Source organism: Haemorhous mexicanus, chromosome 2 (genome assembly GCF_027477595.1).
Source record: "Haemorhous mexicanus isolate bHaeMex1 chromosome 2, bHaeMex1.pri, whole genome shotgun sequence".
Classification (NCBI taxonomy): domain Eukaryota; kingdom Metazoa; phylum Chordata; class Aves; order Passeriformes; family Fringillidae; genus Haemorhous; species Haemorhous mexicanus.
In genome coordinates this window covers 61,192,522-61,209,831 of record NC_082342.1, presented here as the reverse complement: position 1 = coordinate 61,209,831, position 17,310 = coordinate 61,192,522, and the positions used below count along the sequence as shown (strand labels likewise).

General features: G+C 41.3%; 1 protein-coding gene across 4 annotated transcripts in view; it reads right to left on the bottom strand.

Annotated features, from left to right (window-relative positions):
- The window catches only part of EPSTI1 (epithelial stromal interaction 1), a 51,034-nt gene that overhangs the window by 24,178 nt on the left and 9,546 nt on the right, over positions 1-17,310 (bottom strand). For all 4 annotated transcript variants that reach the window (XM_059839074.1, XM_059839075.1, XM_059839077.1 and 1 more), the window contains exons 2-6: positions 15,623-15,681; positions 13,573-13,656; positions 9,616-9,689; positions 8,900-8,983; positions 2,762-2,835 (exon numbers count right to left, since the gene is read on the bottom strand). In XM_059839074.1, coding sequence (XP_059695057.1) covers positions 2,762-2,835; positions 8,900-8,983; positions 9,616-9,689; positions 13,573-13,656; positions 15,623-15,681 — 375 coding nt within the window. The remainder of the gene's footprint in view (positions 1-2,761; positions 2,836-8,899; positions 8,984-9,615; positions 9,690-13,572; positions 13,657-15,622; positions 15,682-17,310) is intronic.

The window sequence follows — 17,310 nt, the reverse complement described above, 5'->3', positions numbered from 1 at the left end:
AATGTCACACAGCTTTTCATTACTCTTGGATGCTGTGCTCCTTAATGCCAACATCTTTTAGCAATGCATCCTCCAGCGGTACAACCTCCTCTTCCTGTGCCCACCAGAGAATTTCTTCAGGCCAGGGAAGGCACTGGTGTCACTGTGTCTGCAGAGGAACAATTCTGTGCAGCTAGCTCAGTGTCCAGCTGCAGGTTGAGCCCTGGGGGGCTGGAGCCTGAGTCCCAGGCAAAGGGTCATGAACTGCCAACGCTTTGCATAACAAAGGGCCTGGGGACTTGTCACTTGGCCAGGGGAGTGGACAGTGGGAAAAACGACAGGAACCCACAACCCCCAGGGTTCCCTGTGCTTAGCCTTTGAGGGGATAAAAGCCCAGGGATTCCTTTGTTTAGGGTGCCTCCTTGGAAGCAGCAGCTCAACCTGCTCTTTTATTATTTAGTTATTGCACCATGATTAAATTATTTTCAGTCTTTTGGTGTCTGAGAGTCTGCAGTGGGAAATCTGGGGTTGAACTGGTAGGGAAACGTGGTTTGAACATGGTGTGGGGTTGTGAGCGTGGGGGTGTGGCTGCAAAGGGGCCTCAGTACCAGCTCAGGTGCAGTGACTGACAGAGTGGCTCCTGGATGGTCTGACAGGAAAGTTTTCTTAATACTGCAGCATGTGAGGGCTTTGCTTTACCAAAATTGCATTCACTGCAGGGCTTTGCTTTACCAAAATTGCATTCATTTTCAGCTCACTTCCTCCAGGTGAAGGATCTGCAGGGCCCTCCTGGTGTATGTTCAATACACAGTACACACAAATAATGTTCTAATAGTTAAACTCAAGCAATGGAGATTGAGACACTGTAGTGATGAGTCCATCCTCACTTGCAGTTTCATCAGAGATGACACCAGCTGAATGCTCACAAGGCTTTCCTTAATCAGCGGGCAGAATGGCTGCCAGGAAGTGCCCAGGCAGCCAGAGCTCCTGCACCACCTGGGGATGGCCTGGCTGCCCACACAGAATCATTTGTGTTGGAAAAGATCTCTATGATCATCAAGTCCAGCCATTAACACAGCACTGCCAAGTCCAGCACTCAACCATTTCCCTAAGCAACCAATTCCTGAGTACAAGTTTTTAAACACCACCAGGGATGGTGACTCAACCATTTCCCTGGGCTGTCTGTTCCGATACTTGGCCACCCTTTTGGTGAGGGAATTTTTCACTTGTGGCCGTTTCCTCTTTTCCTATGTTTCAGAGGGTTTGGACCTACTTTTTGGAAAACCAGATTTACTTTTAATGGAAAAGAGCACTTAACAGCAGAATTCATTTCACCCTAAGCAAAAAAAAGGTACAGGCAGGGAAGGGGAAGGAAGGGAAGAGATATGTGTCATTCATAACTGAATATGCCTTAAGATAAAAAATCAGATTAAATGGGAAGACAAGAACCCTGACAATCCCCTGAGGAAAAGCAAGACCCATAACTGAGGACCTTGCACTGCAAAGATCTGATGTGTCTGCTGTTGATTTAGGCTCAAAGAGAATCAAAGTGTCTAGTCTGTCAGAAACAGGCAGAGATCTAAAGTTGTGCAGTCTTCAGAATTCCTGAGGAATCAAGGTGGGGGAGGTGTGTGTGTAGGCATCCACAACAGAATAAGCAGCAAGCCAAACACCAATATCTAGAGACAAATACTGGCAACATTCTAAGGGAAAGAGCTATGCCTAAAGCCAAATGGGAAGAAACAAAAGGAAAACTACAAGAAAAGCTGGAGTCAGTGACAAAGCACTAAAATGTCTGTACCTCAGAGAACAGTCTGGGCAAATGATGAAGGAACTAGAGCCACTAGCATGGGACAGAAGTGACTTCTTTAAAGGTCACAGAGGAGGAAAAAGCAATCAATCAGGCTAAGAATACAGGTGAGTAATTTCAGAAGGCAAAGATAAAAAAGGTAAAGGTGACTAAACAGCATTGTGTGTTAATTATGTGATAGCATCGGTTTGGATCAGTTAAAAACAAATAAATGGGGTGTAGTGAATGGCAAGGCAGGAACTTCACTGCCAGTGGAACTAATTATATCAGGACTTAGGCTGTATCTAAATCTGATATTAAGGGGGTATTCTTGGGAAATAGGTCTTTACAACATATCTCCTCATTTAAGTAGGACTACGTTAAATAGACGAAGTCCTCATTATTTACATGTGGGTTAGACTTCTTAACTAATCAACAAAATAAATGGGTGGAGATGTAATTTGGATTCTGTTTTGATAATTAGTCTTGGATTGAATGATTACATATTGATTCAGTTAGAGAATAAAAGCACAAAGTCATTTTATAATTCACAACTTTCATTTCAAAGTGTATGTTTTAGGAAGCTAAGAGAGGTCTACAGGACAAAACTTCTCACAGAATAAGGTGTGGAGGAGGCTTGAATATTTCACAGAAACATAAAATCATTGAGGTTGCTGGATGTCATCTTGTCCTACCCTCTCCTCAAGTGGGGCCACCTTGAGACAGCTGCCCAGAACTTTTGAATGTGTTCAAGGATGGAGAATCCACAACCTGCCTGGGTAGCCTGTGCTCATGTTCAGCCACTCTCAGAGTAAAAAAGGGTTAAGTAGGAACCTCCTGTGGTCCAGAAGCCAAATCCTTCCTGAACCCCAAACCAGGGAAAAAATGCAAACAAATAAGATAATATTAAATAATAATTAAAAACCCAAACAAGCAAAACAAAAGGACAAGTAGATAAGGAATTTTAGGTAATAGGTTTCAAATTTTACTTACTACTTTTGATCTTCAAGAAGCATCTCTCTTCTTTGCATTTCTTCTTGTCTTTTTTTAACTTCAAGTCTCTCTGCCTAGAGCATTAAAACCAGGAAAAAATACTCTAGGTTTCAAAAAACCAAAACCAAACATCAATTATTTCAATTCCAATATTTCAATATTTTTTTTTTAAAAGATCTATAGCAGTTGGGTACAGAAGTGACCCAATCTCAAATTTAAAGGTATTCACTCACGAACAAACACCTCGTAGTCAAGAGACCTACTTAAATTAGAAAATGACATGGTGCTCCTTGTACCCATCTACCCAGAAGGCCTCGTGAGCCTTCACAGCTATCATGTCACAGCCCTGCTGGGGGACATCTTGGGGTGCAGCTGATGCAACCTTGGTCCTTGCAAGAAGGCAGAAGACCTAAACCGCTGCACCAAAGCAGATGATAGTCCCGCGGCACTGACAGTGCAGCGACGTGAACACATGCAGCTCACAGAGCTGTCCTGCAGGAGCCTTGGGTACTGGCCAGCTGAATACATGCTAAGACGAATGAAGGTGGGAGACATTTGTTCTTAGCCAGCATTCTTCTGCCTGTGATACCATATCTGGTGCAAGAGCCAACAAATCCTTGACACGTAAAACTCCTGTGTAAATCTGGGTACCGCACATATGATTAAGTCCTTTAATACAAAACTGCACATAATTTCCAGTGGAAGTATCATCTAAGCTGCCCAAATCCCAAATTCAAGTAGAATAATACACTGAAATAAAGCAAAAACTACAGAACTTGCTGCAACAGCAGCAACGTGCAATTCAAACAAAATTCCAGTGAAAAGGAGGCCAGCCAAATTTTTTTTTTGGCTCACAGGATGCAGTTAGGTCCAGTGGGAAGAGCAGTTAAAAGGCAGTTCAGTGTATGAAAAGCACAAATTAGAAGTTCCAGCCTGAGATTTCAGCCTGCTGTATTTTGAACTCCCACACTGCAGTTGATGGGGGGATACTCCAGTAAGAGCTCCCAAGAAATGATCACAACAACCCCCATGTAGAGCAAAATACAGTCTCGGATATCACTCTGCTCATTGCCCACCCTTAAAAGGAAAAAAAGGTAATTGCTCAGTAACCCAGCAACCAGACATTGCTCTGAACAAAGTGCCCTGGATATTTCAGACAATACATTGCATAGATGAGAAGGGGGGTGAAGGTGAAAATGGCCCCTGTGGCCAGAGCCCCAAATCAGGGAGAGAACAGTGCCTGAGCAGAGGTACTGTGCAAGGACAGGGAGAACGAGGAAGGGGAAACATGTAAGTGAGTAAGGGGTGCTAAGAACAGGGGGCTGATATCCCCAGTTCCACAATCTTCTTTCTGTCCTGCAATGAAAAACATTTCAGAAAAATTACAATTCTGCTGGCAGATACTCAATTACTTTGCCTTTGGCAATTTCAGGATGCATATTTTTTAATTGGATAAAGAATGACTGTCTGAAAGAGATTTGCAAAACAAGTGCAAATTCCTCTTTTGCGTGCACAGGATTAAGAAAAAAATCCTTTCAGATGTCTGCAGATAGGAAAAGAGCCACTATGTTGTGTGATGATAAAAACTGCTGGAAGGCAAAAGACTTAGAAGCTGTTATTTGGAAAAAGGCAGTGAGAAATATACAAAAGGAGGAAGGGGAATCTCTGAATAAGATGTCTTGTTGACTCATTTGACACGCAGAGAATGTGATAGAATGCATGACATACTGATGCAACTGAAAAATTTAACCAAACTGTAGTAAGGAACATCACTACACAGTACAGATGATTCTAGTGTGTTCAGGGGATATATTGTTTGCTCCTAACCTAGACACAGATGATGTGTTAGGCAAAAAAGCTCCCACTCATTTGTGCATCTTCACAGTTTACAGGAAAAGAAAGAGGCAGAAAAGAAATCTTATGGCTTGTGTTATTGTCAGAGGTGATGCTGATACCCTTGAGATACCAGCCATAGCTCCCAGGCTTTTCCCCAACACTGCCCAATACCACAAGGCTGATGCCTTCACCTCTCAGAAAGCATTGGATGTGGGATCCACCATCATATTGCAAGGCTCCTGAAAGTTCAAAAAGAGAAATTGAAAAAGTTCCAAAATAATCCAAATTTCACAGGACTTGTTGTGGTCTAGTTCCTAGCTAGTGACATCTAGAGAACAGTGATATTAACTTTGATAAATACAAACCTCCAGTACCAACCCTGTCTCCCACTAGATGAAAAAATAAAGGAATATCCTACAGCTATTCTACCACCAGAATGGTACCGGAAGAAAACTCCAGCATCTTAAAATTTCTCACTTGTGGCTGGTGTGACTATTTTTTACTCTGGAAGTTTACCCTAGGACACCGGCTTAAGGATGCATACAAGTGACAGGCGACAAGACGGGCACATTCTCCAACTAATGATAATCTATCAATAGACATTGCCAAAGCACTCCACATTTGGCACCGTGTTCAAAAAGCCAAGAGTGGAACAGCTGTGATATTGAAGGTAAACACGTTGAAAAATGTTAGCAGAAGGTCTGTAAAGTGCCCAGTTTTAATAAATCCCAAAAAAAGGCCGCTCATGCTGATTAACACAGTCAAATTAAAGAGCACATGGTTTGATAAAGAATAAAACAAAATTACGGCTTATCCTAAGTAAGACAGTTTCTGAAGATGGCAGGACTGTTTACTACATAATCTAAGAGAAAAAAATGTTGCCTTCAGTATAATGACACTGAGCCTTATCGTTACAAATTGTTTGAATCTTCTACTAATCAGTCAAGACCTAAAGTATAAAAGGAAATGCTAAAGGCAGGGTAACAGCGACAGAAATTCAGTCACAGGAAACAGAAATATCCATTGTGCTGAAGTCATCCAATTTTACATGCAACACAAATAAGAAAACTTTAAAAAACAAGAAGCCAAGTATCAGCTGCTTGCTTATTTTTTGGGGAACTTTGACAGACCTTTCACCCAATAGACACAAAGGAAACGATGATCTAGTCTGGTCAAACACTGTGATGTGAAGGGCTGCACAAAAAATACCAACTCCAGACATCTACTACTAATCAGCAAATAATAAAAAAACTACCTCTCATGTACTTAAACACTTTCTGTGGATTAGACAATTAGACGCACATCTCAGCATCTGGGAAAAATACAGAAAAGGGGAATTCCCTGCTCATGTTACAAAGTCTTTTCCAAATTATTTCACTGAGCACTCATCATTAGCTTCAAATACCCAAATTCAGGCAGCCCTCGGTTACCCCACGAACAAACCCCAACAATGTGGTTTTCACATGCCCTCTGAACAGAGAGAAGCTGTGAGACAAGCAGAGGAGAAGGAAAACACAATTCTTATCTCGCTTGCTGTGCCTGTGTTGTGCTAAAGTAGAATGCAATGTGGAGATTGTTTACCCAAAGTGAGGATGTTTTGCCCCCATGGCCTATCAGGGCCAAGAAGTGTGTGTGTGTGTGGGACTGTCGCGGGACAGTCAGGAGAGAAGGAGAGAGGAGTGCAGTTCTGTGCAGTTGTGAGCAAGAGTGAGTGCATGGCAGATTCAGTTTAGCTACAATGTACATAGTATAGTATAGTATAATCAAGTAATTCATTAGCCTTCTGGTGATGGAGTCAGATGCATCATTTTCTCTCTCCCCTTCATCGGAATTGCCTCTGATTTACGATACAACAGTCCCAGGACAAGCTGCCTGTCTTGAAGTGCACGGGAGTCCTGAGTATTTGGTCACACAAGGAGGCCCTGCAGAGCACAGAATGAAGACTTTTTCCTCTCTCTGGAAGCTAGAGAGACAAGGTAGGTGCCAAGCTGGTCTTCCAGCAGGTAATAACCCCATGGTTAATTAAAGAATGACAGAGACAGGCAGGTGGACTCGTACAGATAGTAAGGCAAACCTTCGTATTTGGGTACTGCTTTGGCAGACTCAGTTTTCGCTTGTTCACAAAGATAATGGGAAAGGGGATGCTGCTTTTCTCTGCAAAAGCAGCATTAAAACACTGGCATAAACAGGGTTTTAATGGCATAACAGATCCTAAGTTCACAAGCAGCACTGACTCACAGTACATCATCCTTACAATCAAGAAAGAGCTGAGCTGAGTACCAGCACTCGTTCTAGTCATTGCACATTAGTCTGTAAGGCTTCACCATTCATGTCTGTTGGCAAAGAAGCTTTCCAGCTGTGAAAGTTCCAGGGCTCCTGCTGATAAAGCTAGCTAGCTATTATCTCCTCTCAGACTGTCACACAATTTGGTTTTTAGTGAATGAATAATAACCTTGAGCAAAGGAAGGGCTGGCCGGCAAGAAAAGACGGCCTGTGAACTTGCAGAAAGACATGCTCTCAGCCAATGCCCTACAGGTGCAGTTGAATACAAATCTAGCACTTCAAATAAAAAGCTCCTTTCCTTTAGTAAACAGAGCCCAACGCTGGTTGTACAGCACCAGTAGGATCCGTGTGATTCTCAGGTCTTGGGAGCCTTTCATCTGTAGACAGGGAGAGATAGCCAAATTGGCACTTTCCAGTGGGTTTTCAACATGCTGTTCTTAAACACAAGGCTGAATATTTGATACCTAATCATCTTCCAAGAAGAAATCTCCATCGGCTCAATCACTATTGTGGAAGACAATCTGAATAAACTAATTCAAACTAAGAGTTCCTTTTCACGCACCTCTGTTTTGTGTGATTGCTGTGTGGGTATATGTTTATTTAGTCAAATTAGTCTGTTTGGCAAAGATGCTTGCTGCAATGTTGCATCCTCCTTCAGCAAAAATGGATACTTACAGTTTTACTACCTACAACATCTATAAAGATTTTATAATCTGTGGGAGTGAAGGTAAGGAAATTAAAGAGCATGAAAACAAACCTGATACATCAATATATTTTCCAGGTGTAACTAGAAATTGTAGCAGTCTTGTAACATTTTTCTTGTCCGATGCCCATGGGCAAACAACATATATTAAATAATTAATCCACTCTCTTCCACTGCTATCATCACTGTGTCTGGAGCTGTATATGAGATGGCAACAGCTAACAACATTTTCAGGGGACAGTATTTATTGTCCCTGTAAGCTACTGTGTATAGGCTCATGCCCAAAGTATAATACTAACCACTGAGAGATCAGGAACAGACTAACCCTCACCCAGAAGCAAATACATTTATTTTTGTTTATGCATGCCCTTGCACGCCAACCAGTATCAATGACTTTTTAATTGACTCTCAACATTCAATTTCTGCACTGAAAATCATTTTTACTGTTGTGGAGACAAAACTTGCTAACCTGAAATCTCCCTTTCTCTTCTTGTTAATGAGCACATCAGTATCATGCTCCCTCTCCTTTCATTTTTAATTTAAATTCCACACTGCATTCTCAAGCAAGTACTACTTGGTTGCCACCAAGGAGACACAAATGAACTTTTACAAAGGGTTGTGCAGCACAAAGAAGGAGATGCTTTGTGAGAATAACTAGAGAAAGCAAAAAAATTAAAAATAATAAAAGAAAATTTGCAAGTGAGCTATCATTGGTGCCAATGTATGAAGAATATTAGAAGGAAAAATGATCTGACCTATTAGCAAGACACTTGTGTGCACTGGCCATAGAAGTGCTGGAGGGCCAGCTGAATTTCAGGGTGCTCTCATCCCAATGCAGACTACACTGCAGGTAGACTACACTGACCTTTCCATGATTTGGATATCTTTTCCATCCTGAGAGGCTGGATTTTCTAGAATTCTTCCCATGTGCACAGGCAATTATGGATTTCTATAAAGTCTTTGTGCCAACTGCTACAATCCAGTCTTAGAGAGGGAGCTCATGCCAAAGTGAACCATATAACCAGCACACAATTTACTCCTGACCTCTGTGTTCTCCCTTTCTGCTAACTCTGCCAGATAGATGCGACTGAAAGGCTGGAGTTTCTGACGAGTCAAAGGAACACTCAAGCCCCCAAAAACCCCGGGCAGGCATCCTTCAGTCAGCTACAAAGAAGAGGAAGACTACATTTCCTGATTTCTTGGTATCATCCCGGGCTACCACCTAATTTAATTAGCCAGTTTCATGTAGTCCAGCAAAATCAAGCATCAAGACATGAACTGTTATATGGCCTCAGGTCTGCAGTAACCAGATTTACCTTTTCTCTCTGAATTGCTTTCTTTTTCAGGATTTCAGCTTCTTCAGCTGCCTTTTTTGCTTTTACATACTCTTCTCTCTTGTGCTGTGTGACATAAACATAGGAAGTTATTTTACATATTTATGTATACAAGGAACATATAAGGCAACTTGACTCCTCTAGTGCGCATCTTTCAAATCTAAAATGTGTTAGGGGAAAGTTTCTGGATTTTTTTTCACTTAAAATAAGACACTGAATAATGCAGGCTCTGCAACAGCTACTGCAATATTGGCTTTAAGAAGACTGAAAAATCTAGGACTGATAAATGGGCATCCATGCAAGGCCTCACACAGCTGATTGATAACTTGCAAGCATTTATACCTCTTGTAACAGGAACAGCATTTCCACATAAGCACGGGACAGGGTGGTACATTGATCAATTAGTCCAAGCATAAGCAACATGCTGGTAGATACAGCAAGGCATTTAAGTGGCTTTACAACTGTTCTGGCTGTTATTTGAGATATCATCTGTGATATAGATTGCTACATATTTATGGAAAGATTTTTCATTTTCTTTGGTGCAGAACATTAGTTTCTGATTTTCTGCTGCTTCCTTCAGGTTTCATGACTTTCTCCTGTCAAGCAGCTGTGAGTTCATTTTATAGTCATACAAAACACTACAGGAAAAGCTTTCTTTTGAGTTCTAAAAATAAACAAACACATTTATTCTTACTGACCTTTTTCTGGTATTTAGATTCCATGAGAATCATTTGTTGGTTTTGTCGTACTCGAGCCTCTGATTCGTTTCCACCTTAAAAAAACCCCAAAAATATAAATGGCACTTTGTATGAGCACTTTAACTGCAAATGCCAGTCATTTCAGAATACAGCAATATAACAGATTGGATGTATGCATATACAGGAAATTTTTCATAATTACAGTAGCTGTCTGACTTTAAAGAGAACAGAGAAGAGACCTTTTTGATCATTTTTTTCATCCATCAAAAGCACTTGCCTATTATTTACAGAGCACCCACTGTATCATCCACTCTACCAACAAATATGTCCCTACAATATATGATCAGTTTACTGAGGAACTATTCCATTTTCAGAAAATCAGTCATGCTTTGCAGGTGAGTTTTCATTTTCACATCCAGCTATCCCCACCTTTGCTCACACACAGAAATTCTATTGCTAAAAGGTTTATCAGAAATTCTATTGCTAAAAAGTTTATCTTTTATCAAATTTAGGATCTTGGACTCTTCCAGCTCCAATGGGATACTGTAATTTGAATATTTTCTAAGTAATGTCTTGGGGCTCAGGGAAGAATCCCCTTTCTGAAATGGAAGTAAAAGCCTTTCCCACAGACCTCACATTCATATCCAGGTAGCAGAAAGCATCCTTTTCCAAAGCCATGGACTCTCTTTTGTGAACATCTAAAGCTCTGGCCATAATGTTCAGCCTTCAGTAAAAAGAAACAAAATCCCCACAAACAAAAAAACCAACCACACAAAGAAAGTGATACTAGGTATCAAGGGATTGAGGGAGTGATTTTGATTCTATTACTCTGCTCTATTTTCCAAAGTATTTTCTTGTTGTAGGAAAGGAAATCATTTATTCCCTTCAGTTGTTGCAAAAATTGACAGCGCTCACTCCATTCTGAGGATGGGGGCTGTATTTCCCCAGTTCATTGTTTTCATGAGAAATTTCCCTCTATGTGCCTCCTAATTCTATAGAAGCAGCTGGACCAACCTGTGTTACCTTAGGTGCCTGATAGCCTGGGCTGTATCAAAAGCAGCATGGGCAGCCAGCTGAGGGAATGTGATTCTGCCCCTCTGCTCTGCTCTGCTCTGGTGAGACCCCACCTGCACTGCTGCATCCAGCTCTGGAGTCCCCAATTGAAGAAGGACTTGGACCTGCTTGATTGAGTCCAGGAGAAGGCCTCAAAAATGATCAGAGGGCTAGAGCACCTCTCCTGTGAAGAAAGACTGAGAGAGCCAGGATTGTTCCCCCAGGGGAGGAGAAGGCTCCAGGGAGACCTCCTAGTAAGCCCTTCAGTACCTGAAAGGGCCTAGAAGACAGCTGGAGAGGGAATTTTTGCAAGAGTATATAGTGGTAGGACAAGGAGGAATGGCTTTAAACTGAAAGAGGAGAGGTCTAGACGGAATATAATAAATACATGTTTCACTGTGAGGTGCTGAGGCACTGGCACAGATTGTCCAGAGAAGCTGTGGATGCTCATCTCTGGCAGTGTTCAAGGCCAGGTTGAATTGCACATTGAGCAACCTGGTCAAGTGGAAGGTGTCTCTGCCCACAGCAGGGCAGTTAAAACTAAAAGATATTTAAGTTGCCTTCAGACCCAAACCATTCTATGAATTGCAAGACCTTTCAGAAATGTAAGAAATACTAGGAGGGATCACTCTTGTCTAAAGGTAGCTCTCTCCATTTGCTAATTGAAGGTAACTAATCTTTAGGAGCTTTTGTGACATTCAGTGAATGGGAGATCAATACCCTAAGCATGGTAACATTTCTATGGACACAAATAAATCCCTAAGGTAAGTTCTGCAGAGAGAACGGCCATAGAGTATACAAGCAATAAGCTTAGAGTAGCAATAAACACACAGCTGTATGCATCGTAGAGTGTCCCATCTCCAGGTCTAGAAAATAAAGCTGCTACTAAACAGGTTTTGAAACCTCTTAGATGCCTAATCTTTCTCTTTTTTTAGCCTTTTAATAGCAAAATTTCTTTTGTGCACTGTAGATTTTTTGCCAGTACTGGTGGATGTTGTCTCAGAACAAACATTTTCCTGATCATTATCAGAAATTGCCTATATCCTTTCAGCCAGGTTTAATTCATTCAAGTCGCCTTGGCTGTAATGTGTCAAATGCCTCACCGAAGGCAGACGGTGTTGTGATCCCATATAATAATACCAGAAAAGAGACTGTTGCATTTATCAGGCATGATTTGTTGCTCCACTTGTTGCTTACGGAGGAGAGTAGAACTTGCATCCTTCATTGCTCTCATCTCTCCATGATGCCTGAAAGTTTGCCAGTCAAATATTACAGAGTTGAAATCCAGAATACTTATTTCCCTGTGGAAACCACAAGTGATAAAAAACTTTAAGAAACTTCAACTTTATTTAGCGATTTTATTTAGTGATTTGGACTAGATGTGTAGTCCCTTAAAATCACTCTGAGAAAATAGCACATGATACTTTTTTCTCCTAATGAGTACCTACAGGGGTGAAATTAGAGATGCCATTTCAGCTCCAAACTTGCTCCTGTGGGAATGATATGTTCTAATAATCTTTGCACCTCAGTTCTTTTCAAAGGCACTTAACATACTACCTGTGTCTCAGCCTCCGGGAGTCTAAGTGGCAGCTAGAGAGTGACTAATGACATCATATTTTCTTTTTTTTTTTTTTTTTTTTCCTCTTAAATTTCTTCTTTGCCCAGAAGGATTTTAAATGCAGTGGGGCCAGAAGTTAAGACTCCTGACACTCAGTCCCTGCAGCTTTAAGGACACCCTCAGTCACACAGCCAGCCCGCACACAGTAAATATGACAAATTTTTTTTTCCAGATTTCACTTTCTTCAGCAAAAATCTCTATGGTATTCTTGTGACAGAAGTATATCTTCTAGAAACTACCCACAAGCAAGAAGCAGATGTTACACATGAACTCACAAAGACTGTGTCTGGCCAAACAACTGCATGTGATTTGAATACAGGGCATTGCCACCACTGCAAACAACTGTGACTCAGCTGCAGGGCAGAACATGTGGGACCAGGATCACCTTGTGCTAAAAATCAGCTCTGGGTTGGAGTCAGTTCAAACTCCTCTATCTCCCACCTGCTGTCTATTTTTATACACTGTACACCACCAACAACTTATCTTGTGTAGCCTGGCAGAGAAAGAACTTAATTTGCAGGTCAAAGCAGACCACACCCTGCGCACCCCAAATTCTCCTACAAAAGCCAAAGTAAGGAAGAGAAGCTCTTCTTTTCTAAAACTTTTTTAAACTAAGTCTGAAATATCACTAAATTCAGTACTTTATAGTGGTTACAATTCAAGATATCTCCTACACTTTCCCTCACACACCTAGAAAACATCTTGCTTATCTTAGCAAACACATCAGTTATGTTCAGGGTCTTAAGTTCTTGCGGCTTTTTACCCTGTTTTTCATTTACTTGTCTGTTATCTTTAAAAAATTGGTGATAGAGGATTTCACACATTTAGCCTGAAAATGCTGAAGCTGCAGGGATCACTTTTGCCTCGTCAAGAGCCAACAGCCAGGAAAGCAACACACAGACACAGAGGAGTTTTTTTATGGGTAACTGGAGGGTCTCCAACATGCTGTCCATCTGCACACTAATGACAAGTGTGCGCCCCCTCAGAGACATCAACCACAGGCAGTATAAACAGCAGGAGGGTTAATCCACCTGTTTTCCCCAAATGTTGGTACAGATTTTCTACCCTGCCCTTGACAGATTTCTTGAGTGACAGTCTGTGCTGTTTTGTTTCAGAAACATCTTCCTTGCCATGATCATCAAGAAGCACAGAGAACATATAATAGACTCATGTCAGCCCTTATTGAAACTGAATCTCTTTAACAGGTAGTGAGAAAAAGTTAAAAATGTCTTATGTCATGGAAAATTAAATTTTGCAATTCTCAACTGCTGATTTACATGTCTTACCCAGTCTCTGTGGCACCAATGTAATTGGCCCTGGCCTGTGTTCTTTCTTCCATTGCTCCAGGTCATCGAGCTCTTTCTTAGCAACTGAGCAGGTATAAAAAGAAAGAAATATATGGAAGTTAGAGGAATACTAACAAGCAGCCATTACTGCTAATTGCATGTAATCCTGAAGACCATCCAGGAACCAGCTTGGTTCTCAAGAGATGCAGACACCCCCACAAGAGGTTACGCAGTCACTGCAATAATTAGCTAATAGGGAAAACATTTTCCCTAACTTGTGACTATAATGGTGAGCAACCCTAGGACTCAACACCAAAAAAAAAGCCAAAACCAGCTAGGAGACAGCTAATAGACTGCTTTTTAACCCCTGGGAACCTATAGGTAAGTGCCACAGTATTTACTCCTGCAGGTAAAGCAGAAGTTGTTGGGATGAAGATGTTATTACTGCGTAGAGGGAAATCCTTGTGGTGTAATGCTCCCCAGCAGGGAAATGAAAAGTAATTTTCCCTCCCAACCACATGCTCTCTAAATAAAAACAGGAGGAATGCATGAATCAGCTTCAAATTAAGACACTTCAGCATAGGCACCCACATGTGAGATGGGCAGCAAGCTCCCAGTGTAGTCAGTGAAAGTCAATACAGCCGGGGTGCAGCCATATGCTCCAGGATGGCTGACTTAACTTCTCTCTTTGTGGACTGACAGAGGGAAAACCCCAATTCCTTTGAATAGCAAGGCCAACAAAGCCTATGGAAAGAGGAGCTGTGTTTTACACTAGCACTTCAGTTGCTCTAGGGGTTTATTTCACTCTTACTAACTGTGCATCCTAATGGCTGGCTATGGCTATTGGAGGCTAACACCAGCCCTCCTCTAAGAGGATAAAGCCAGTATTTGGGTAAACCTCTAGAGAGACCCAAAAGATAGAGAACAGCTTTTTATTTCACCTTTAAAACAAGCATTTAAGTAGAGACTGCATCCAGTGAGGTCCTATTTCTACCAGTGTCCAAGACAGAAATACCTGACATGCTTCAGACCCTTCACACTGGCACGACAAAATGAAAACAGATTTTTATTAGAGCAGCAGCACCTTTGCTGTTAACATCATAGTCAGGTCTAAGATGATATGCTGCTATTTTTCCTTCAAAAAGATTATAGTTTGGTTCATGATAAGTCCAATTTCTTTCTCACAGCCAAAGGAAACCCAACCCATACCAGCCTGCTGGTAAAGCATTTCAGCTAAATTCATAATGTTTGAGAAGAAAGGATTTGATTGCACTGTTTCCTCGAGGACTCAAGACATGCGAAGTGCTGACTCACACTCCTTCAGCTTTCATGTCTTGCATAAATCAATACCCAGGTGTGTAGGACTGCTGTGCTCAGTCAGTCAGCTCTGTATACAGAATTTATTTCACATCTGACTCTGGCTGTAACTTCGCCAATTAAAGATTTCAACATATGCCTGATCTTTCTGGTAGAGATTCAGGGTGCTCCTGCTTAGCTACTTTCACCAGCAAGACTCAAAGCTAAGCAAAAGTGAACATATATCCACAAATACTTTCCACCTAAAATTACTTTTACCAGCTTCAATAGAAGAACCACCTACACTCAAACGCATGTTCAAGAACCAACAGTATCAGCAGTTGCTTTTGTTTCCACATGGGAGTATTTTCAAAAATATTTCTTATTTATATTTTTATTTTTCCTACTCCTAACCTTGAGACTGTTCAAGGTTCCCCAATACGAATTCAATCCTGTAAAAGCTGGATAGAGCTAATTCCAGCATAGTCTTGCAGAAGCCATCTTGAACAACTCCTGCACTGAAAGTATCAAAACTCTTCCAAATAAGATTTATTCTGCATGAAGTAAAGCCAGAGGATGAGTCACTCTTAAAAAAAGTGACATGATCATGGAGAATGCTCATAGCATTGGCATTACTGTCATAGCTGTACATATAAAAGCAAAAATAAGGAAAAAATTGCAAGAGCGATAAAATGCTAAAAACCCAAAGTTATTCAAGTAGAAATAATGTATTATATTAGACAACTCAACTTACTTTGCTGCAACTGTTTTCTTCTGGTTTCATTTGGAGTTACCAAGACATATGGGCCAACACTAAAATGAAAGAATACACTCTTATATTTCCTGTTTACACAAAACCAGAACTAGAAGGAGTTCCTTCATCAGCAAAGTCAGTTTTCTGCTGTTGTAGCAAATAATTTCATAGAAAAACTAGTATTTATTCAGCTGATTCAGTTCTATAGGAATTTTTGGTAAGTACTCTAGGAATACCTGAAATATTTGGAATTGGCAGCATATACTGAGAACAATATTTTCAGGAACTTCTAGCATAGCCTTTGCTGTTCTTATTCAAGTCTTACTCTAGACTGCTGACCTTAAATTTCATGCATTTCAAATCAAATCACTTCCTTGAATCACAATGTCCCATGTGGAAGACCACTGTCTAGCAGGAAGAGCACTAGTGCTGACAGTCCCACCCGTTACCTTGTGGGCAGGCACCAAGCGCCTTGCGGACTTACGCCGTCTGCCCAAAAGTTGTCCAAGGAGTGTGCAAAGTCACACTGTTTGTGATGGACCCAGATGACTTACTGTCAGCCTGAGCCTCAGTTTCCTTGTCAGCCTTTCATTTTCAGCACCAGGAATTCCTTGAGCATATTCATCTTGCTGTCACGCCTAAGGTGCGACTCACTGAATCAGGACAAGGGGCCTGTTTTGCCAGACTTAATTCAAAATGCAGTTGTTGTCTCAAGGAGCTATCAATCTAATGTGACAGCAAAGAGGCAAGCCAGGGTTCAGAGTGTATTAAGAGACTCGAGGTGATCAAAAGAGTGATGAAAACTTGTCAGTTCCACTTGGAGAAGACAAAGGGTTTTATCTCCATGGTGTATTGTGTGAGTAGGAGTTTACACGGCTCCCACTTATCAGGAGCTGTGCTATAGGGGTGCAGGTTTACCAGAAATGCATTAAGCAGCAGTTGGCCCCACACATCAGAGTCTAGGCAGGGTTTTATGTGCACATGTGGGCACAAATATTTCATCTGGCTTCATTGCAGGGAAAGCACAAGGAGAAGAACAGCTAGCAAAGAAAAATTAGGAGTGAAGGCTGAGCCTCTTCAGGAAGGACCACAGGGAGTGGCTAGAGGACAAGCTAGTAAGCAGAGAGAGAAGTTGGCAGTGGAAAAGAATTGAAACAATAAGGCCCAAGACTAAGGCTTAAAAGGGGAATGAAAATCATGCAAAGAGATCAAAGTGCCCAAAGCTGCCAGCTGCTGTATCACAGTAATTCAGGATTTGGTAAGAGAGTATTTATATCCAATTACCTCTTTCTCTTTGAAGACTTATTCTAGGAGGATGTGGATTAATTTATGAGATTAAACTAGTAAAGATAGAGCCGTGAGCTTTAATGGTGCCATTTAACATGATCTTTTCCCTTTCTGCTGGCATACTCTGGTGCCCCTGAGATGGTGAGACCGTTCTGCACGTCTCCACCAAATCAAGGCTGGAATGCAGAGTGCAGCAACGCCCCAGTGGCATTCACCACACAACTGCAAACATTACTTAAAAGAAGCTTGTACAACACATCTTGCTTATGGCACAACACTCCCAATCAATGATGTTGTTTCAGATTTTTCTCTATTTGATTGAGTGGCAGCATTTCCAATTTATCCCAAAGTGCCTTTAACAAGCTTCTACACAATGTATCTCTTTCAAGACTTTTTTACAG